The sequence below is a fragment of the Peromyscus leucopus genome, chromosome X (assembly GCF_004664715.2).
Source record: "Peromyscus leucopus breed LL Stock chromosome X, UCI_PerLeu_2.1, whole genome shotgun sequence".
NCBI classification, from domain to species: domain Eukaryota; kingdom Metazoa; phylum Chordata; class Mammalia; order Rodentia; family Cricetidae; genus Peromyscus; species Peromyscus leucopus.
Window position 1 is genome coordinate 46,389,326 of NC_051083.1, and position 25,106 is coordinate 46,414,431.

Here is a 25,106-nt window from a genome sequence, read left to right on the forward strand (position 1 = left end):
AATGCAGAGTGTTTAGCTCAGAAATCATATACACATAAAACACAAAACTGACTCAGAACGTTCTATTTGTATATATTTATACATACACATACATACATACATACATACATACATACATACCCAACAATAATAATCATCAAAGATAAAAGAGGTTATTAACTTGATAGTAGGAGAATATGAAAAGGATTCAAAAGAGGGTAGCTGGTAGGAGCTGGATGGAGGAAACAAAGTGTTATAATTCTATTTCAATTAAAAATCCTTCTAAACGTGGGCTAAACAAGTCAGCAGAAGATCCCTTGTTCTTGTTAGCTTACAGACCTTTGGAATGTACTTGACATTTTGTCATAAAGGTTATATCTGAATATATTCAATAGACACTTAACACTTAGACATATTTGTGTAATGAGTAATTGATTTATCATTTGCATCCATTTAACCTGGCATTATCATAATAGCAATTGTCATACAGACTATAGCAAGATGAGAATTTTCATATTGTCTTAAATTGGGATAAGAAAAATCAAAGTATTATCTTGTAAGTGGAGGTCTTCAAGTAAATGTTGAAAATGAAGAAAAGCTGGGTGAACTCTCAATTCAACACACAAGTATGTTTACCAAGGCAGAAAAACAGCTGGGGGTAAATCTTTAGTGCTATAACATTGCTCAGATGTGAATGCTTAAAACTTTCTTTGCAGCCTCAGAATATAATGAAATAATAATGAACCATTATTAAACAAGTTTACTGATTTAACTTTTAAACATGCAGTCGTGTGTGTTTGGATGAAGAAAATTCATTTTATGCTCATTTCATTTGACTTGAAGCAGTTGCCTATCTTGCTTTATTGTTTCATTTGTAAGAGATAAAGCCATTTTGGAAAGTCTCAAAACACTAATTAAATATAGAGGCTACAATAAACTTAAAGTAAAAGTGAATATTGAAGAACATTTTGCAATTCTTTTCATCCATTTTTCCATATACTATTTAATTTCACTGCTTACAAAATTGACATTCATCTTCAGTTCATTTCTACTTTAGCATTTCTAAGTTGATAATATATTGAATGGAAAATCAAATTCACAAAAAATATCTGATTTGTTTCAATAGTGAGTGCCTTCCACATCAAACTAAAATTAAATGAAGATTCCCATTATAAAGCAAAGTAGGTGTAATATATTGTGCAAGTAACTCAGAACCTTAGATTCTTCTACTAATCATTATTCATACATGCAGAGGTAGCTTTTTCCTAATTTGTTTTAATGAGATAAAGTATTTCTTTGCACTGATTATATATACATATGCATTACTTCACTTTTATGTATTTTCTTGGCAAAATAATGTTACATCTTATAGCTATGCATATATTAAGCTTGCTATTTGTTTCTTTATACACTTACATAACAGTAGTTATTGTTTATATGAGAAAATAGACATAACAGTTAAGCCATATAATCACAAAGACTTGTGTGCAGCACTATCCCCAGTAACTGGAACATTCCTGGAATACAACACATATTCCAGTCTACATTCGGAATAAATGAATATATAAACAAATATGCATAAAATCACAGAGGAATATTCTCTTGAAATTTCCTAAAACCCTTGAAGACTTGTTTATGGATAACTTGTTCCCAATTGCTATCATCCTGTTTCTGCCCTTTGCTACTTTTTGCTTATCTATATGAATAATGCATTGCCACCACTCCTCCTCTTTAAAATGCCCGTGAGCTACAGTGGTCTCCATGACATTCTGTAGATGAACATGCTCTCTTCAGAGGATCATGACTTTTCTGTTATTTCCTCTCTCTGAATAAATTTAGTCATCTTATTTACTCAGGAGTCCTTGCCTAACATGCCTCGGCATCCTTCTTTGCACTTTCTGAACCCTATAACACAACTTCTCCTAGCATGAATTGTATATTTTTTAAATTTATTTTACGTTTATGAGTGTTTTGCCTGCATGTGTGTCTGCAGCATGTGCATGGCTGGTACCCAGGGAGGCCATGAAAAGACATCAGATCCTCCGGAACTGCAATTGCAGATGGTTAAGAGCCACTGTGTGGGTGCTAGGAACCAAACTCAGATCCTTAACCCTGATCTTAACTGCAAGTGATCTTAACTGCCCCATACAATGTTTTATAATATACCACCAAATTTTCTGCTTTCTCTGCTAATGACTATGAGGCTGCTGAGAGTCCAGGTGCATAGACAGTATATACATAGTACATATGTGTATAACACACAGAAGATCGTGAGTTTTTTTCAAGCAAATTAGTGATTACACTGGACTATAGGAGTTAAAGAAGACATGGCATTCATTTCCTTTTGCAAAAAGTTTCATTGTCTATTTTTCAAAGGCAAGTTTAACAAAGACTAATTATAATCATACTCTAAGAAAATGTGCAAAATTCATGTTTTACCACAACTCTTCACTTCATAATTCAAGTTACAAAAAATTATTTATTCTTCCTCAAATGTGTACTGTGATTCCCTACCTATTGTTTAAACTCTCTATATACATCTATTCTTCTTTTATAAGTACTTTGTCCTCCTGCGTCAGTTTCATATCCTACATTCCAATGTCTAGTTCAAGAAGACCTTACTTTGCATAGTAGAAGAGTGAGGAAAGACAGGTTATCCTGGAATAATGTGAGGAGTCACCTCCAAAGAGCTATCTTCCTAAGATATGATTTTATCTTGTTGCTATGCAAAGAATATACTTACTATCTTCTACTTCATATAGTATCCCCGACTTTATCCATACTGGGTCTTGTGTGACTTTCTATTTCCGTTATTGACATCAAAGCAGGAAGCATGGCAGCCTGCAGGTAGACATTATGCTAGAGAGGTAGCTGGGAGTTCTACATCTGGATCCAAAGGCAGCAGGAAGAGACAGTGAGCCGCTAGTCTTGGCTTGCATTTCTGAAGTTTAAAAGTCTGCCCCAAGTGTCATACTACCTCCAACAAGGCCACGCCTACTCCATCAAGGCCACACCTCCTAATAGTCCTACTCCCTATGAGCCTATGGGGAACATTTTTATTCAAACCATCACACAATTTTACATAGTGACCCTGGCTCATAGTATTCTACTTTTTTTAGTTTTTGGTGTAGTCTTATTAAAGTACCCTCCAAACCAGGTATGGTCATACATACCTTCAATCCCAGCATGGGGAAGCTAAGACAGGAGGATTACCACAAATTCAAGGTCAGTGTGGGCAATGTAATAATAAGCTTCAGGCCAGGATGGGCTAAAACTGTCTCAAAACAAACAAAAAAGACATTTTAGAGGATGTACCAGGTTGTCTCAGCAGCATGTTCCTTAAATAGGTCACTTACTTGTTTTTCCATTTGTTTCATTTTATGAAGTTATTCCTAGTCAATACCAAAATGAAGCTTTTTATCTTTGCTAGAGAAGTAGCAATTCTTTGAAAAATGGCCACTAAACATGAATCCAACATAAAGTCAACTGGTAGACATAAAAAAAGAGAAAGAAATAGGGATATCAAAGCAAATGACCAGGTTTCTTGTAAGATTTATGCAGCAATTTGACAATAACTGTTGTTCTACAGGATTAGTAATTAAGCAAATTCTTTAAAGATTTGTTTCTTTTTGTTTCAGGATAGGGTTCAGAACCTAGAGCCTTGCACAATCTCTACTTTTACATAAATCCACTTATTATCTACTATACAAGTATTGAGGAATTTCATATACCAGTTACAGAAATATCCTATTGGAAAAAATGTATAGAGTTGCCTTCCCTTACTAAGCTTTCAGATCTTGGAAAAGAATCACTAGTGAATAAACAAATACTTACTTGGAGCAAGCAAATACTTACTTGGAAATTTGAGATTAGAGTGGAGAAAGTGAGAAAAATCGGGACACTTTAGGTTGAACAACTAGGAATGATCTTGCTGTGGTTGTAGTATTTAGGTAGAGGAAATGCATGGGAGCCAGCTAGAGAGCAAAAATATTCAACTCAAAGCAGGGGGAGCCATGCACCTGAGGACACTGCATCAAGAATAAGCTTGGTGAGATTTCAGAGCTTAGCATCTTTTAAGTTCTTGTTAAAATAGAAATGTCAGATTCTCAGGCTCATCTCAGACTACTGAATAAAAACCACTGAGTGATACCCAGTAGACTGTGTTAACAAACCCTCATCATGGTGATGTGCTGAATTAATTAAGAATCAGTGTGATAAACTGATATTTTAAGCTGTATAGAGGAGGGAAGGAACAAGGCTGTATGTATCTCTACTCAATCCCAATAGCAGAAAGAAATATTATGTGGATCATGAAATGTTTGCAAGTTTGAAAAGCTTACTAAAGAACAATGTGTAGCTCTGTGGTAGAGGCCCAGCCTAGCAAACATTAAACTCTGGGTTCCATTCTCCGCCCTCAAAATAAGAAAAGAGCTAGCAGCTGTCTAAAGTAACTTCTGAGTGTGAAGATGCATGTCCTTGTGGTTTATATTATTCATTGTAAATTTCATACATGTGAGGAATAAGAGATGCTTTATCAGTTAAGGGAGCTTGCTGCTCTTCCAGAGGACCCAAGTTCAACTCACATCACTTTGCCCAGGACATCTGCCATCTTTCTCGCCTCTGAGGACCCCTACACACACAAATAAATAAATTTAAAATTAGAATATAAATCTTTTTCAAATCAAAACATAAAACAATTTCATACATCAATGTATATTCCATATGTCTATTCAATGTATATTGATCATATCCACCCCAGTCTTCCTTCTGACTCCTCTGAGTTTCCCCACCCCAACACATCTTCCCAACTTAGTGCCTTTATTTCTTATAACCAACTGAATTGATTTTGATTAGTGCCGTCTGTATTCACATGGATGCAGAACCATCTATTGTGGCATGAACCATGTACTAGTGACCACACCCCTAATGAAATGACTCTTTTGCTTCCCACAACAACCATCAACTACCAATAGTAGTTGATTGATCTTGGTGGTTGATCTTTTTAATGGTTTATGGATTATTGCTAATTTTAAATACGTTAATAAATTTCATTAGCTTCCATTTGCTTTATGTGTTGTCACATATAATTAAAATTTCTCAGAGAGAAAATACTGAATTTCCCCCCGTTTCCTTAGCAGCCTAGAACATGCCCTGCTTAAATGATTTGTTTATACTCATTAGAAACCCTTTTATTTTAATTGTGAATATTTTGCAATTAGCTTCTGTAAAACAGTCATGAACTACCTTTTTATTAGTTTTAATTGTGTCATTAGAAAGCTGTAGAATGCTTACAATGGCTTTGTTTGTTTAGGTTGTTTGTTTGTTTGCTTGCTTTTTATATGAAGGAGAAATAATTAGCAGTCAGACTTTGGACTACGGAATTAAGCTTCCAAGTAAATTGAAGTAACTAGGATTTTTCAGCTTGTTTTTTTTTTTAAAAAAAAAATTAAAATCTGGGAAATGCAGTTCATGTGTGTATGTACAAGGGTGTGAGAGTGAAGCTACCTGTCTTTCCACATGTGAAAACCAGAGGTCAGCATCAGTGATTTTCTTCAATATTTTGAGAGAGGGTTGCTCAGTGAACTTGAAGCTTTTTGTTTCTAATAGGCTGCTTGGCTGTTCAGCAAGCTCCCAGGATTTTCCTGTCTCTGCCTCCTCAATGCTCAGGTTACAGATGGACACTATTACACCAGGCCTTTCTTTTTCTTTTCCTTTTTAATTATTAAGATATTTTCTATTCATTTTACATACCAACCACAGTTCCCCCTCTCCTCCCTCCTCCCACCCCAGCCTTCCCCCCAACCAACCATCCCCCATTTCCCCTTCCTCCAAAAGGGTAAGGCCTCCCATGGGGAGTCAGCAGAGCCTGGTACATTCAGTTGAGGCAGGCCCAAGCTCCTTCCCCTGCACCAAGACTGTGCAAGGTGTCCCACCATAGGCACAGGGCTCCAAAAAGCCCACTCATGCACTAGGGACAAATCCCAACCTCACTGCCGGGGGGCCCCTAAACAGCTTAAGCTAAACAACTGACCCTCTGTGTAGATGTAACCAACCGTCTTATTAAATAAGAAACACAGAACCAGCGCAAAGAAGAAAGCCAAGAGATCAGAGCTAAGAGCCTTACCGCCGGCTGCAGCTAGCCTCTTAAGCCAAGAGACCTCTCCGAAAAAAAAGGACCTACTTCCTGTGTGTTTGTCTTTATATAGTCTTTCTGTTCTGCCTTCTCATTGGTTGTAAACCCAAACATATGACTGCCTCATCACTGCCTGAATGTACAGCCCTGCAGGTCTTCTATGGTATTGAGATTAAAGGCATGTGTCTCCAATGCTGGCTCTATCCTTGACCACACAGAGATCTACCTAGCTCTTCTACCAAGTGCTGGGATTAAAGGCATGTGCCGCGAACGCCCAGCTCTGCTATGGCTTGCTATTAGCTCTGACCCCCAAGCAACTTTATTTATTAACATACAAATAAAATCACATTTCAGTACAAATAAAATACTACCATACCTCTGCATATATACCAGGCTTTTTTACATGAGTGCTGAGGATTCGAACCCTGGTACTCATGCTTGCAGAACAAGCATATACCCACTGAGCTTTATCCCCAGTCCCAGGTTTCCCAGGTTTTAACTTAAAAAAAAATGAAGTTGAAAATTCTTAGTTACATCATCACAACCATCAAAGGATCCAGCACTCTTTTCTAGCCTTTATGAGCATCAGCATTCACACAGACACAAAAACAAACCATTTTTTCTAGAGTTTCTCTTTACAACCTGGGATTCATTGCATAGTCCATTTCTATTATTCTAATGTCACAAATTTGGAATCATGCTGAGTCTGAGAAGAACAATTAAAATAGAATTACTAATAATTGCTTTGGAAATAAGAATATGAAACTTTCTTCATGCCAACAAACTTTACATTTATTTTCCTTTTTTTCGAATTTAACCTTCCCTAAGTTGTCTTGATTATGCTACATTAGATCATTAATTTTGATTCTGTTTTATTATTTATGTACTTATTCAGTTTGCTTGTCAAACGTTGTCATGCCCAACTATAAAAGTTTACAGTTGTCCTGAAAACTGAATGCAAGAGAGACAATGGAACCACATAACATTTTGCCTTCGGGCTACCACAATAAAAAATGATACTGCGATGGAAGGCAATTGTAATTCTATTTTTTAATACATGCTTCTTTGGCATAATTTATTGTCAAGAATGTGTCTACCAGAGACAAATGTGATACTAAAGACAAAGGACTGAGTTCATGTAGTGTGCACACTAGCTTATCTTTCATAGTTCCATGCTGTCCTTCAGAATTTAGAAGAAACAAAGTATTCAACACTATGCAAAAGATAATGTGTCCATTTTGTTGGAGCCTCATAGTGTTAGAAATTAGAATTCATGTGAAAAGGATATTGGAGTGGGGATGTGGGGAGAAAAAGGTGCCTGAGGTAGTGGAGAATGGGTAATTAGATGAAGTTAGTTGGTATAGTAACTGCTGCCAGTGGTCCAGCCAGATTCCTTCACTGAGCTGGTATATCCCTTCCCCTGTATTGCTGAAGGTTAGATGCTGAAGGCTCAGAAGGTAAACTTTTCAAAATAAAAAAAAGACCTCCCTCAACCAAAAGGAAGAATTTCTACCCATCTTGTCCCCCCTAAGACCATGAGGGGTAAAATAAAGCAATCCCTTTGTTTAGACATGTGCCCTACCGTGGGCTAATTGAACATCAAAGCTTCTGGGGATAAGTTCTCCAAATGGGACCACATTTGCCTTTAGCTTTCTTTCTTGTCTTTCTTTATCTTTAGCTTTCTTTATTGTCAGGGTTCAATACTTCACTCTCTTGACTTTACTGGTATGATGTAGCCAGCTAGAAATATTGAAGCCACAAAAACAGTTCATCTCTACCTGCCTTCAATTTCTGGGCAGCTGAATGTAGTGAGAACTTCCCTGAGTCTTGAATGAGAGTTACAGGTCAATTCAATAAAGTTTACAGAACTCAGTTTTTTTCCTCTTCTATAGCCTCCCATAACTAATCCAACTTGAACAATTGTGGGACTTTATCTAACACCTCGTGTGTTTCAGCTATATTTTTCAGTCTTGGTTCACAATCAATCGTTCAGTAAGGTCTTCTTGTAGAGGAAAGAATGCAGTTCATTGCTCTTTCATTTCTTAAGTAGTATTTGTCATAAAAATGCCTCTGTATACTGTAAATAACCTAAAATGATACTTCTTTATTGTTTGACTCTACTAATCTTGAATTCCTAGTAAAGCAATACAGGATCCCTACAGGTGACCACATTGAAATTTCAGAAGGAAGGTTTAATACCTTAAGAAGAGACTGATAGACTTTGAGTAGCACTGTTTGTTCATAAGTAAATGTAGTCTAATTTTTCTTTGGATCGACAGCTCATAAATAATGACACAGAGATAATTAATGATAATGAAAGCTTAGCCTTAGGTTTTTAACTAGCTCTTATAACATAAATTAACCCATTTCTATTAATCTACATTCTGTTACATACCACTCATCCTGTTTCCTCCATGTCTCCTTGCATCTTTCCATACTCTTGGATTCCTCCTCCTCTTCCTTTCTCTACCCAGAAATCGCACCTATAACTCCTACCTAGCTCTTGGACATTCAGCTTTTTATTAAACCAATCACAGCAATATATCTTCACACAGTGCACATCCACAACAAATAAAGATATATACATATATAAAAGCTATTTACATATATAAGCTAGGCTTACATATAATAATATATGATATATGTAAATCACCTATAGAAATATAAATAGAGAGCTTATTGAGCATCCCATTCTTTCCTTTCCCTTCTGGCTTATTTGCACAGCTATTCCTCTCTTACATTATCTTGGACATCCACAATTGACACTTCTATTTTCTCTACATCTACAAGCCTCATCTTGCCTTACTTTCCTCCTAATTCAGTTTAGATTCCACAGTCTGTATTTCAATCACATTCTGTCTAAAATTGAAACTCCCTTATCCCTAAGTATTTGTGCCACCACAATCATCTGACAAAACTTTAAACATGGATCAACTGTTTTCTTTTTTTTTCCGAATGGAACATTGTTGAAAAGGGAATTAGAACAGATTGATTCTGCTAAAACGTTTTGATCCTCAGCCTCAAATAGGCTCTCTGTGCTCTCTGGCAACCTTACTACATTTCCTACGTCAACTCCTTTTCACAATCTCTATCAAAACTAGTTTAGATGACCCCCACTTAGTCTACATTCATCTTCAAATTAAGTGAATATTCATTACACACCATGCATTACATACTATGCCTAGTCTGTTGCTTCCCAATTTCACAGAGTAAATTAAGGCTCTAGAAAGAGATTTCCCGGTGCAGAGGAAATGGCTCAGTGGGGAAGAACACTTGGTACGAAAAGTGGACCTGAGTTCAGATTCCCAGCACCCACACAGAGCCAAGTTCTGGGGAATAGTCAGGCAGGTACCAGCGCCAAGCATCCTAAACAAAATACTGAGCTTCACGTTCAAGGAATAGACAGACAATAATCAAAGAATCTTCCAACATCTTCCTCTGGCCTCTACATGCTCATGTTTGGTTGTGAAGCATACACACACACACACACACACACACACACACACACACACACAAGCACCCTCAACTTACTCTTATCTTCCAAAGTGACCTTCTATATCTTAGAGCAGATAGAGTCTCTTAACTGTCAAGTTGAAATGACTTCCTTACAAATGACATTTCCTTGATAAGAGACAATTCCTTTTTTCTTGTCATGAAAGGTTGATGACTATAATTCCAAATATACTTGAAAAAACCTTTAATGACATAAAGATAAACAAATATATGACAGGCAATTTAATTTTATAAAATGAAAAACTTGACATACCAAACATATATTATTCTAAATCAGTAATTTTGGATCTATAATCAGGCATTTAATAAAGTGAAATTTTACATGCATTAAACTAACCATAATAAAATTATTCTTTTTTTGCTCTTTCATAAAGAGCATATTCCATATATTTAAGTGATTCAAAGAAACCCACAGTCTAATGGCTCCCTTCAACATTTTCTCACTTACTTGTGGTGATATTGTGTTCCCCAATATATTGTGCACCCTAATAAACTTATCTGGGGTCAGAGAACAGAACAGCCACTAAATATAGAAGCCAGAAAATGGTGGCACACAACTTTAATCCTAGCATTTCGAAGACAGAGATCTGCCTCTGTGAGTTCAAAGACACACTGGAAAGAGCCAGGCATGGTGACACATGCCTTTAATCCCAGGAAGTGATAGCAGAAAGGTATATAAGGCATGAGGACCAGGAGCTAGAGCTGGTTTATGCTTTTAGTCTTTTAGCAGTGGTTCAGCTGAGATCCATTCAAATGAGGACTCAGAGGCTTCCAGTTTGAGGAAACCATTGGCTGAGAAGTTGTCAAGTTGAGGTCAGCTGTGGCTTGTGTCTGTCTCTCTGATCTTCCAGTATTCACCCCAATACCTGGCCCTGGGTTTGTTTTAATCAATAAGACCTTTTAAGAATTGTCTTACACTTACTAGTTCCAAACTAGAATAAAACCTAATGGAATTCACATAATACATCATACTGTTCAGAATTAACTGTACTTTTTGACATTTTATGGGCAGTATTTAATAATTTAAACATAAATTTATGTGTATAATATTACAATCCCTAATGGTTAAAGTATATTCAAACTCAATGTAATATCTGTTTAAATGATGTAGTGCCTGCATTCACACTTTACATAGTGAAATTAGTTTCTTTTCCTGTTGCTTTAACAAAATGCCCTGAGAAAAGGGAGGAAGGATTTCTTTTTTACTCCAGTTCAAGGGTACATTCCATCATGACAGGGAAGTCAAGGCAGCAGAAGCTGAAGACAGCTCCTTAACTGCCACCTGAACAATAGACCTCTTCCTGACAAAATTTTCAGCATTCAAGAGGCTAAGGAGGAGAAATTATGTGTTTCAGGCCAACATGGGCTACGTGACTATTTCTAGGCTAGCCTGAGCTACACAGGAAGATGCTGCCTCGATGAGGATAATGATGATGATTTTGATACTAAATAAATGAATGAATGAATGAATGAATGAATAAAGCTACATTTTTAAAAACTTCTGTGAGGCTGGGGACATGTTTCAGCTGGTAAACAGACTTACTGCCAAGCCAATAATAGTAGCAGTTATAGTTTAAAAAAAAACTGTAATAGGTGTTCCCTCTTCTGATCCAATTAAGAACTATAGTTGAGTAATTAATACAAAATATGATTAAATAAGGATCATAATAAAAATGTTGCTTAAACTTGTTTAAAATTTAAATAGTCACAAATGTTTTCCTTCTGTGTGAAGACTCTTGGAGTCGATGTCCACTTATTGGAGTCCTCCATAAGACACACTGATAATGCAATCTGTTTGATTTCCAGTTCTGGCTTTGTTAGTGTAGAAAGAATGCATCAGAAAACATGGGAAGCATTCTGATCTCAGACTTCTAAATTCTTGGAATTTCTTTCCTAATTTTTGACTAGAGTCTCATCAACACTTACCTATTTGACAATATTTCCTTTTAATTTTTTTTGTGAAGCAGGTTTGCAGAATGTTTAGCCCAGTTTTCAAGAAATAGCAGCTTTTTCCCCCTTCAAATGAATACTTCTTTGATTTTGAAAATCTCTAATTAAATTGTCATTATAATATTGATGAGAACAGGTTTGTAGACATGCATACAAAAGACAGCTGCAATGTACAAGCAACTAACATCTGAACTAATGAGAAGAGCAAGGCATGCAAGTGCAAGCACTTTTACATGTAGATCACTCTAGGGATCGTCAGCTATCATTGGTACAAAGGAGGGAACTAAATGATCCCACAGTATCCTAAGACGCTTCACACTTTAGAGAAGGAGAAAGATATATTTTCAAAGGAAAACGAAAGGAGAAAGAGGACTGGAGCTTACTTTTTCCTTCTTTTTACCTTTGACTGATTCAGCCTTGTTCCCAGGGTTTGGAGATAGAAAGTAAGAACTAAAACATTAGAATCAAAGCATTGGAACATGCCTAATACATATCAAAACTGAAATCTAAGTACAACATAACTTAGAAACTGAATGCCTCACTAGTTCACAAGAGTCATCATGCCACCTTGCCATTTTCACAGTGGTTCCTGTTTCCTAGTCAAGCTCAGGTGGTTATTAGAAATTTTTGTGATAATCTGAAAGGACCTGGTTGCACTGTGTAACCATCATCATCCTTGTACAGGTTTCCCCATTGATGTTTCAGAAGTCTGTTTTCTAACCTTTATATTGCAGAAAACAAAGTAATTATGAATCATTTCCTTTGAGAGACACAAATATCAATATATAGGTGTTAATAGCCTTTCTTCCTGAGCATGTAGTACAGATTCTTTTAAAAGATGTATTTCTTCATAAGGAAATGGAATAATTTTTACTAACAATTGATATCATTTCAGTGTGATTCCAATGTCATTCCACCAATACAATGACATTTTTATGTAGTATAATGAACATTTTTAAAAACTGAAAGGGCTGGGTATGGTGGCATGCACTTTGGTCTTAGTGCTTGGGAGGCAGAAGCAGGTGGGTTACTGTGAGTTTAAAATCAGTCCAATCTGCATATTGAGTTCCAGGCTAGCCAGGTTTATATACTGATAATCTGTCTGAAAAATATTAAAACTGTTAAGTTCTGCTTTGTAGGGCAAGGCAGGAGGATTGCTTTGACTTTGAGGCCAGCTTGGGCTATAGCAAGACCCTGTCTTAAACCTAAAATGCTAATTTCAAATTATTCCTCTATTGGTGGCCCTCTCACTCTTGGAAGTTTTTCTTTCATTTTTCCTGAATAAATCTATATTTTCTCTGCTAAAAATATTAAACAAAATGATTGTTCTGCTATATTTCATCTGAGAACAATTTAAGAATCTTATACTCTCTGTAATTGCTACATGTTGGTTGTCAGGTATTGAGGTTGATTTAAGAGGATAATGCCATCCTTTCTTTGATTGTAAAAACCAGCTTCCTTTTGGAATCAAAAGAAATACAAGGGATATAGATGAGGTTATTACAAACAATAGTTTTATAAAAACAGAGAACTGTGGAGCCTTCGTGGGACTGGACTAGGCCCTCTGCATAAGCAAGACAGTTATATAGCTTGGTCTACTTAAGGGGCCCCCGGCAGTAGGATCAGGATCCATTCCTGGTGAGTGAACTGGCTTTCTGGAGCCCACTACCTGTGGGGACCCACCTTGTAGAGCCATGATGCAGGGGGAGAGGCTTGGACAACCCTCAGCTGAATGTACCAGGCTCTGCTGACTCCCCATGGGAGGCCTTACCTTGTCTGAGGAGGAAATGGGAGGGGTAGGTTTGGAGGTAAAGGCTTGGGGGTAGGAGGAAGAAAGAGAAGGAGATCTGTGGTTGGTATGTAAAATGAATAAAAAATTTCTTAATTAAAAAAAGTAAACACCAGACAGGGAAATAATACCTCCCAGATCAAGCAATCCCAATAGAGAGTCAACTTAGTGATGCTGTCCTTGTGCACAGATATTACATTACATAAACTGTTCTCCTAAGTGAGGGAGTTAGTCCTTAGATGTCACTCTTCGGAACATTTGGTTGTCATGCATCATGTTAAAGATCCATAAATGCCAACTTGATAGGGTAGCTATGATGCATGATAATATACTCTGCATATCTGCATAGAGTTCTGTTCAACAGATCCTCATGATGCATCACATCAGAGACTCCTGCTTTCAAACTTCAGAAACAGCCCAAATCCCCATGGGAGCCTTCAGAAGTCTCTGCTGCAAGGACTAAAATACCATGAGAGCAGGAAGTCATCCTAGGCTGACAAAACACCCTCCTCCCTAAATATGTAGTAGACACAAAGGATGAATGTACTCTTATGATTTAGTTTATCTTTTCATTCTAAAAAAAAAAAAAGAATCCATCACTGCTATCAAATTTAGAATATAGCACCATTTTACTTGTCATGTAATTTTGTCATTCCAGAACTTTTGTCGAGTTACATAAGTGATAATTAGGAATATGCACTTTGAAGTAAGCAAATCAAAATATGTATCAAAGGTTACAACATTTTTACCCATAGAACTTTGGCACCATTTAACCTCTGCAAGTTTAGTTTCTCAAAGGTAAAATGAGAAAGCTCCAAGTACCAGTCTCATTGGGTGGTTGTGTAGGAAAAAGATCAGTTTGTGTGTGGGTAATGCTAATCACAACACTATGTACCAAGGAGGTGCTAATAAACATGCACCGCTGTAATACTAATACAACATAGTGTATTAGTCTATTTGGGTTTCTATTAAAATAGAAAATACCATATACTGAGTGACTTACACACAACAGAAATCTAGTTCTATTGGTTTTGGAGGTGAAGAAGTCCAAGTTTAAGTGACTAGCAAATACAAGGTCTGGTAAGTGTCTACTCCTCATAGCTAATGCTTCTTGCTACTTCCTCACATAACCAATGGGGCTAGCTTCATCTCTGAGGTCTATATTATACGGGCACTGCCTTGGCTACATTTCATTACTGCAACAAAACACCATGATCAAGGCAACTTATAGAAGAAATAGTTTGTTGGGCACTTACAGTTTCTGAGCGTGAGTCTATAACCATCATGGCTAATACCATGACAACAGGAAGGTGTAGTGCTGGAGCAGTAGCTGATAACTCACTTCCCACCCAAAAGCAAGAGTCAGAGAGAAATATCTGGGAATGGTACAGGCTTTGGAAACCTCAAAACCCAACCCCATTGATACCCTTCCACCAACAAGACCTCACCTACCAATCCTTCTCAAACTTTTCAACCAACTGAGGGCCAATCATTCAAATATGTGACCCTATGGAGGCCATTCTCATTCAAATCACCACAGGCACTAATCTCAAAACTCACTTTTCAAGCAGGCCTACCTCGTAATATCATTGCCAGAGAGCTTACAGTTATGCATTAATGATATTACTTTTAGTTTTTAACATATGAACACTTTCAGATCACAGAGTGAACATCACTGACATTACATCCCAACAAGAGTAAGATGGCTCGTGTCTATATTTCTTTGCTTTAAAATTTTTTTTTTTTTTTTTTTTTTTTTTTTTTTTTTGGTTTTTCGAGACAGGGTTTCTCTGTGTAGCTTTGCGCCTTTCCTGGAGCTCACTTGGTAGCCCAGGCTGGCCTCGAACTCACAGAGATCCGCCTGGCTCTGCCTCCCAAGTGCTGGGATTAAAGGCGTGCGCCACCAACGCCCGGCTAAAATTTTTTATCTTCTAATTCACTCATAGGTACTTCGGGGAGAAATTGCACCTCTTAAAGAGAATGTTAATCGAGTCAATGACCTTGCTCGACAGCTTACTACATTGGGCATTCAGCTTTCACCTTATAACCTCAGCACACTAGAAGATCTGAATACCAGATGGAAACTTCTGCAGGTAGGCATGCTGTGAATATCATTGCTCCTTGGTATAGTAAAATGACATGTACATAAAGTTTATTTTTAGGGAGTAACAAAAGTTATTCATTTTCCCAAGCACAATGATGTATGCTTTTAATTTCAGCACTTGCAAGGCAAAGTTAGATGAATCTTTTTGAAGTTCTGACCAGCCTGTTCTATAGAGCAAGTTCCAGGCTAGCCACAGCTATATAGCAAGAACCTATTTCAAAAGAGTATCTATTTGATATTCATAATAACAAGATGCTTTGTATCGCTTGATAAGTCCTTATGTTACTAAACTCAATTTCAGAAATGTCCAAAAGCTAGAGTTCAGTTTGTCTTGTAATCATGTGAAAGACAGTGGTGAACCGCAATGGAGGAACTGAATTAATAGTAGACTATTCATTTGTGCTGGTGATGCTTGGAATTGAAAATATTTTTTCCTTTGGAATTCTAATTGAAACAAGAGTCAATAGTATGGTATAAAATTGTATTAAGAAAAAGTATCATATCATAAATCCATGAAGAGAAGTTTTTGGAAGTTTGTATAGTAAATATAGGGGATAGATGTGTGTCCCAGGTGTCATTTACTTGCTGTGGTACCTTGGATAGTTTAGTGATTCTTTCTGTACTTTAGTCTTTCCTCTAAAAGATAAGATAATAGAATTCTCTACATTCTTAGTTTTTTGTTAGGATAAATAAATCACAATAATAAGTGTAACAATAAGTCATTTGAAACAGAACTTACTCTACAGTACCCTATACATTCTAGATCTTGGTGTTATTACAATTATTACTATGATGATACTACATGGACTTGGGAACCTGACTAATTAGCTGTGTGTCCTTTGTGCCATTTAACTTCTATGGCTGTTGCTACCTTCATCTCCAACATAGTTGCAATAATGTTGAATGAGCTGATTCACGTAGTTTTTAGAATAGTGTTTGTAGTGGTAGTGTATATCTCCTCTACAAAGGACATTGTCTTATGCCTCCAAACTATAAAACTGGTTTAGCCATAAAATTAGAGACTCATTTTTTTTTCTTTTTCAGTTTCATAGGATACAGATCATATACTCCTGAGACTAGAAAGAAAACTAGGTTTGAAAGTATTTGGTCTCAAAGTTTTAATAATAAAAAAAACAATAAACCAGTACTCTACCATCAACAGTCTATTTGATAGTGTGATTGATAGTCCAGTTAAAGAAATGCTATATCTTTAACAAAAAATAAGTTCCAAATTCCAGACCCCTTCAAGTCTTATATAATTTAATTTATGTATGATGAATGAGCTTGAAATATCCAAATGGTAGATTGTTATCTGTAGAATTGACTAAGGTAAGACAGTATCGGTAAGTGATTCTATGCCTCTATATATCCACTGGCCCCATGGTAGTTTGGTACTATTAAAATCTTATCAGTTTCATCTTCAAAATATATCTTTCGTTTAAAGCATACATAACTAAAGTAATGAGTGACCAAAGAGAGCCAATGGTCACATCTGTTCTATTCAAACACTCTTGGATAGAACTTTCTTATAAAAGGTTGAGTGTTACATTTGTGTTTCAGAATGTACTACAAGATTTGTAACAGATACATGTAAATTTATGACTAAGGTCAAAAGATTATGAACGATAGGAAAAAATCTTGTGAATCAATGCTATGCAGGCTAGACATAGTGGTATACCCTTTAATTCTAGCATTTGAGAGGCAGAGGTAAATAGAATAATGTGAATTCCAGGCCAGTCTGGAATACATAGTGAGTTTCTGGACAGCCAGAGTTACACACAGAGACTCTGTATAAAAAATAAAAAGCAAACAAAGAATCATGGTATGTGAGCTTAAGAATGTAACTCAGTGGTAGAATGCTTGCTCAGAATGTCCCAGGTCCTGGGTTATAGCCACAGCACCAAGAAAAAAACCTTTATGACTTTATGATCCATTCTAATTATACTATTTATTTATTTATTCATAAAGCATGGAAAATATTAATGGTTTAATTCTTACACAAGGACTTGATTGCAATTACATGTAAATACATGAAAGAAGATGGTGAGCTGTAGCAAAAAATAGTATAGTCTTTATTGGGTTAATATGTTAGCATCTCTAAGCTACAATTCTTATTATTAAAATGAAACAATTCAGTTTGTCTAAGGCTACATCCAGTTCATTTCTATGATCCTATATCTGGATATCAGGAAGAGATACACATGACAAAATTTAGCTTAGAACCAATGATGATGCTTCTTTTATTCATACCATAATACATATGTGGCTAGTTGCAATTACATTACTTCTTCCATAACTCTAAACCTTTTATCTGGAGGCCATATAGATATAGACTTCTCATATTAAGCAATAATCAATGTTTGGCTCATGCTTCTCTTGTACATAGCAAATTTAATGCTTTTATTTTTGAGCAATAACCTTAAAGATATGCTCAGAAATTATTTCTAGCAGAAAGTTGATGAGCCCAAGATTTTTGGTTTACATGTAACTGAATCAAGTATATTCCATACTTTATTTATTTTTTACCATAATTCTAACCACTCTGCTATATAATCATAACTAGTTATAAATGTGAGTCATTATTCAGAAAGGGAACAAGGCAAATACAGAAAACTATCCATGTTAATGATAGTTCATGAGTGTAGCTTCTCCACCATTTTTAGGAAACACATTCTCTGTTGATTATTGCTGCAGCTCATAGGTGCCTTAGATGAGTGGTACTGTTGGTTGCTTCCCTTCTCTAGAAGGTTGCATGGCAACTTTTGGTACCATGAAATCTTGTCCTCAGGGAGCGCGGAGTTTCAGGTCAGTTCCAGATCAGGTTCTCAGAGTCTTATGTCCAAAACTCCTTCTGAGAACAGGAGAAATTGTTTTCCCCAGGGAAGAGTCCACAGTTGGCTATCCAATAACAAGTCCTCAGCCCTGAGATCATATACATACAAAGTAATATTAGAAGGAGTGAGAAATTTGTGTTAATGTATTTAGGAATATATCCGTGTGTGTGTGTGTGTGTGTGTGTGTAACAATTTTTTTTTTAAAAAATGACATGAATTTTGAAAGCAGGATAGGGTTGAATTGGTGAGTTTGAAGGGAGGAAGGGGAAGGATATAATTATATTAAAATATCAAATTAAAAAATATTAAAAATAAAATAAAACTAGTACATATGGCAAAAAATGGATATTGATATCAAAGGATTGCAACTTAGTTATGGAAAGAAGAACTCACTTATATTTAGAAGAATGCGTGTAGAAGTAGGCCAGCTTCTGGACTGAAAGCTTGCATTCACTGGCTGTGTAGGTGTACAACATAAAGAATGTAGTCACTTATGAGGTCTTATCTGTTGACAAATATCACATTAAAAACTAGGTCCAAGTTTACATTTCTTTCTGCCCAGACAAAGAAACGTTGAAAACACAACTGAAAGAGCAGAAAGGCATATATATGTGTGAGAAAAGGAAAGCAGTCGTAAATTTGAGAAAAATGATGCAAGGGAAGGAATGGAATTGCATGCGGTCTGACTTTATCTTTCTTGACATCAGACTATCCTGGGTTTAGTTACCTGACAAATTCATTTTGCTTCAAAAAGAAAGCCATACTTGTATGTTAGCTGTATATAAGATCAGTGAAAATGGTTGAGACAGATAAGAAAGATAGGTATGACCATCAAGAGCAGAATAAGATCTCGTCATAATTTACCTGTGCACAGAAATAGTAAATAAAGAGGCTTCCAAATTTATTTTGAAGCCAGAAATAGAAGTACAAGACACTTGTTTACTTGGTTTAGATTTTCTGTTGGAATGAAATCCTGTGTCCTCCCTCTCAGTGTACATTGGATGTTTCTACTTAGGCCATTTACAGGATGCTTAAGGTGTTACTAAGTGTTCTTGGATACTTCCTCACAATCTTTGAAGCATTCTGAATATGTATTACAAGTACATATTATGATTATTCTCTTTCATAAATAAGGAAATTGAGACCTAGAAACATGACACAACGCAATCACATCGAGTGCCTAGTGTCACAAGATCTGAATCAGATCTTCAGAACTGTCTTGTCAAATTCCCTTTCCTTAAAGTGCCATTAAACTCGAGATTAATCAAGTCATACTTAAAATCTATTTGGACAAGAAAAGTGTGAAATGCTTGATATTTTTCCAAACATACCCTTTCTTTAAAATAATTCTTGGACACAATAACTTTGAAATCTTCCTTTAACAAACCATTGGATTAATATGCCCAGTTCTGTGTACCTTAAAAAAAATCACACTTCTTTCAAACATAAAATTTTAAAATGCCAGGCAGTGATGGCACACGCCTTTAATCCCAGCACACAGCAGGCAGAGGCAGGCAGATCTCTGTGAGTTTGAGACCAGCCTAGGCTACAGTGTAAGTTCTAGGAAAGGCACCAAAGCTACGCAAAGAAACCCTGTCTCGAAAAAAAAATTAAAGCAACTTATTCCTTATTGCCTTTACAACTTAGCAACTACTTTAAAATCCAATGAAAATTATTTTAATAAGTCAACTCTTAAAGTAAAATCAATCCTAATATTTAGTCAAGTACAAACGAATCTCAAAAATCCTTTCAGTGAATTAGCTCTGAGTAAGCATTTACTGTGTACTGAGAAGTCATAGTAATAATCCTATCTGGTTCATGGACACCTGACCAAAAAGCCCTTACATATATATGCTGTTTTAAGAAATCTTATAAATATGTGTTATGTTATTCTCTCAGAATGGTCCATTGTCTCTCAATTTCTCCATTCCATAAACACACAGGAGTACTTGTATGCATGGTGACAATTTATCTATGTCACCCAATAAAATTTATCTGAGGATCAGAGGATAAAGGTCAGCCACTATTAGTAAAAACAGAAGTCATGCAATGTTAGCACATGCAATGTTAGCCTTCTGGATCTCTGTGTGTTCAAGGCCATACTAGGGAACAGAGCCAAGCGTGGTGACACACACCTATAATCCCATTACCAACCATAGAGACCTGAAGGTCTGTACAGACAGACAGTGATGAGGAAGTGAGGTAGCTGGACTAAGAGAGCCAACGAGAGGGCAGAACACCAAGGCAATAAAGGCACGGGTAAGACAGGAAGTACCTCGCCCTTTAAAAGCTGCGGTGTGGTGAGGTAAGGTTAGCCGGTGGCTGTTCCAATTCCTCTGATCTCTGTCAGATTTTCACCCCTATTTCTGGCTCTGGTTTTTTTTTTGTTTTTTTTTTTTAATAAGACCACTTAGAAATTCATCTACATGTATGGCTTCATTTGTTAAGTAAAACTGAGCAAACAATTGAAAAATGAAAACTAGGCTGGGGAAATCGTTCAGTAGATGTTTTTGCTTTCTGTTTGGATGTGATGACATGAATTCAGTTAGCTAGAACCTCTATAAAAGCCAGGCATGATAACAATTATCTGAGATTCCAGCACATCTAAGACAAGACTAGAGTTGGAAACAAAAGCATCCATGGAAGCTTGCAGGCCAGCTAGCCTGAAATATCCTGTGGCAAAAAATAAGAGAGAGATCCTGTCTCAAACAGGGTGAAGATCATGTCTGCCACCCAAAATTGTCCTCTGATCTCTATGTATGTGTCATGTCACTCATGCATTCACATGGACACCCAAAAACATGTACATATATGCATATGCACTTGAGTCACACATACACAAATAATAAGAAAGAATAAAACCAACAGAAATGTATGCTTATTTTTGGTGATATAGATTTTCTAAGCACATCTTATATCTCTGTGTGTTCTTCTTTATCATCATTAAATATGTTGGCAGACCTTAACATTTTCCTCACACTTTTCTGTAATGATTCTCTACTAATTCCTTTGCATTGTGGATTCCCTTCTAAGCAGGAAGCCTACATGAGCTGTGCCATCTGCTCTTGCTAATAACATAGGCCCTATTGCTTTGAAGATAAACAGAGGATACCTAGCCTCCTCGCTTCAGAATTACTAAGGAGTGGTTCTACTGGTATCTGCCTAGCATATCTTCCTGTGATTCATTTATTTAGCAACACCTAAGATGTTTTAGATTAAATCAGAGAACTCAGTCTGAGGCTATTCTCCATGGAAATATATTTTTGTGTATCCGTGGTTCTCAAAATTTAGTGAGCAACATAATTACTTGGAAGTCTGATTAAAATAATTCACTCAGTCTCCTCATCCCAAGTTTTGAATTGACTAGGAGTTTGGTGGAATTTGAGATACTGTATTCTTAACAAATTCCCAAATGAGGTTCATATTGCTGTTCCAAAGGGACCATACTTTGAGAAGTATTGTCCTACATTTAGCATTTATCAGGTAGTCAAATTTAACATGTTAAAAAATATATGTTTTCAAAATGTTAGACAACTTGAGTGTTTAAAGTCTAACACTGAATTGAAGCATAACATCATGGAGAAAGTTCTGTTCTACAAAACTTGCAATGCCATGGAACCATGGAAATCAAGCATTTAACTTTCCTCTGAACTTGAGGAGGAAGGTAAAGAGAAACCTGAAGAACCCATGGAAACTTTTAATAAATGACAAGTACCATTATTTGCTACTGTATGGATTTCTATTTACTCTGTTTCACATTGTACTGTCTATGTTGTCCAGTGTGGTAGCATATTAAGCTTTTGGGACATTGAATTTATCCAATCCACACAGACACATGTTACAATGTAACATGTATTAAGTTTTCAAGGACTTTGTATAGAAACTGAAATTTCTAAATTGTATTTTGTACTGATTATATGTTGAACTGAGAATATTTTACCAATTTAGTTATTAAATTATGTCACCCTAAAGAATTTCCCTCATTTATTCTTAATGATTATTCAAATTTGGTTATTTCTCTTAAAGATGAATGGAGTCTGCCTGCCATGTCAAACAGAACAACTGGCAATGTTGTTTCTTTTGACCTCTTAATTGTGGTTGTTAGAACATTTAATATTATTTATGTGGCATTCACTTTCTTTGCATTGGACAACACTGGTTTACAAAATACTTTTCACAACCTGTGTAAATAGAAGTTTTAAAGTACAAGTTTACACTCCAGCAGTCTCAATAAGCCAGGCTTAATCACCAGACCCATACCAATCAAAGAGCTAAGCAATGGTGATTTTTTTTTTCAATATGACTATATTTGGAAGAGGAATAAATATAGGGATACAGTGACCCTCAGTCCATCTTCTGGGCACTGACAAGAGTTTTAAGTTTCAATTGAGAACAAGAAGTATACACAATTAAGCCAGTCTGGTTAAGGTGTGGTCCCATCCATCATTATCTCTCCTTTGTTCCTAGAAGATGATCTGAACAAGTCCTTATTGCAAAGTTATTCGAAAAAGTTCTTGAGGTAATAGGTGACTTGCAAGAAGAGATAATTACATCTGTTTCATAAGCAGCCTCAACCTCATAGGGAAGAAATTCTGCCCTGTGAAGCTCTAGAGTTCTGGAAATCTGAGGTGACTCAATTGGAAAGGTTAGTAATAATAGCCTATGTGGTGGTTTGCATGAGGAATGTCCCCCATAGGCTCAGGCATTTGAACACTTGGTCCCCAGTTGGTAGTTCTGTTTAGAGAGGTTATGGAGAGGTTCACCCTTGCTAGAGGAAGTATGCCCCTGGATTTAAGAGTTCAGAGCCTCAGCCCACTTCCAGTTCACTGACTGTTTTGTGTTAGCAGTTGAAGATGTAAATCTTCTTGCTCCAGACACCTGCTGCCATGCCCTACACCCATTATAAGCTCTTCCCCTGGTATCATAAACACAAATAAACCCTTCCTTCTGTAAGTTACCTAGATCATGGTGTTTTATCACAGCAACAGAAAAGTAGTTAATAAAACCTACCTTTGTGCTTTGATCCAAAGGAGACAAAAAGACACAAAATGAATTTTCCAATGCCAGTGTTTCATTCCTGATTGTAGTTACTCGGTAGTCCCAAGTGAGGAGTCAATACTTTCCTGTAAAAGTAGCATCCAATTGCCTGTTTCACTATCAGGACTCAAAATCACCTAGCAAAATGATCAGAACACCCCCAGAGATTCATTTGATCTTCCAAGAACCCTGTGATTCTGTATTTCTCTGAGGCTTTCTAGAGATAGTGTTACGCTGTGACTACAGATAGAAATATCTCTCATACTATGGATCATAGAATTTTACAGAGAAGCGTAAAAAGTATTTTGACATCAAGTGGTGCCTGTATCTTGAATATAAAATTGTCTTACTCATATACCACTCTTTTTATAAAGAAATCACTTGTGTTACTAACACAACTTTTAAGCAGCTAGTCACTTTTTCTCAATTTTAAATATTTCTGTCATGTGATGAATCTGCTGTCTTGAGAATGTTAGTGAAATATTTACATAGTTAAAAGAAATTGAAAACTATTTTTCCACCCCAATACATTCTAAATGATGGTTTGCTCTTCTAAAAGATTTCAATTGCAGAGGCAAGCCTGGTGTGCCCTACTGGCACTTTTAAAAATGCTGACAGTAAAGGAAACGTGACGAACAAAGAAGAAGGAAGAACTTGTTTGTTTTTGAAAAGGTTAGGTCAGGAAGGATTTGTTGATATTAGGAGCAGAATGACCCATGAAAAAAGACAATTAAGTTCTAGGAAAACATCCTTTCAGTAAAGAAAGAACAATCCTTTATGCTTGACCTCAACTTTGTTAAAGAAAAAAAGAACAGGAGGAACTGAACTCGGCCCTTTTAAAGAACTAAAGAAGGGTGGAAATCTGAATGTTTGAGAGAGTGAGACATGCCAAGGTCAAGGCACATACATGGTCAAGCTTCAGAACATTTGCTTTCTAATGATTTTAAGTTTTCTAATGATTTTATTCAAGAGGAATTGCTGTTGAAATTGGTCAGGTAACCTTGAAAGTAACATGGCACATATGTTCCAAAATCTACCCTACACATGGTAAAAGAGGACTTAATTTTCGACATCATTCTCAGTATTTTTAAGGCCTTGGGATGTGTAAGACTTTAGGGCCAAAAATTAATGATGTAGTAGGAAATGTGACAAAAAATGAATTATATGAAATACAAATGAGAAAAAAGTCATCTGCAATTGCAGGAATCTTTATGGGGCTGAAGAGAATGAAAGGCATATTATCTTTTTCAGAAATTTTATGATGTGAACCTGAATCATTATGAAGTGTTAGAATACGTGATGACTTAGATCTTTATGCATACTATTTAATGTCTAATTTATTTTAATCAAGAATTAATTTTGCTAGTTCTGAAACTAGTGATTACAGCAATAAGTATTCTGTTATTATTTTAAGTGAAATATGTCCCTATTAAATGTGTTTACACAGCAAATTTATTTCCTCATACATTCATGTTTTACTTTCCTGTCTTAAATTCCTTCTTAAAGTATATATATTATATGGGAGGGGGGTGCTTCTGAGTATATAAATTTTCCATTGTGTTCTTAGCTGTCTCTTGTTCCCTAGCTGATGTTTGCCCTTGACTTCAATTTCTCAGCGCTTTATTCTTTGTGTCCTTCTCTCTGCAGTCTGACCTTTTCTGCCCTGCAGTTTGACCCCAGCTGCCCTTTCTTCTGCGTTTGTTTGCCCTGGTTGTTTTCCTCATTGCTTTTCCCATTCCCACTGCCCTGCTGTGTGTGAAACACTCC

The 25,106-nt window shown here is 36.3% G+C and overlaps 1 protein-coding gene across 11 annotated transcripts in view; it reads left to right on the plus strand.

Annotated features, from left to right (window-relative positions):
• Dmd (dystrophin) overlaps nt 1-25,106 on the plus strand; it is a 2,209,767-nt gene that overhangs the window by 1,856,603 nt on the left and 328,058 nt on the right. For all 11 annotated transcript variants that reach the window (XM_028881805.2, XM_037198928.1, XM_037198927.1 and 8 more), the window contains one exon: nt 15,311-15,457. In XM_028881805.2, coding sequence (XP_028737638.1) covers nt 15,311-15,457 — 147 coding nt within the window. The remainder of the gene's footprint in view (nt 1-15,310; nt 15,458-25,106) is intronic.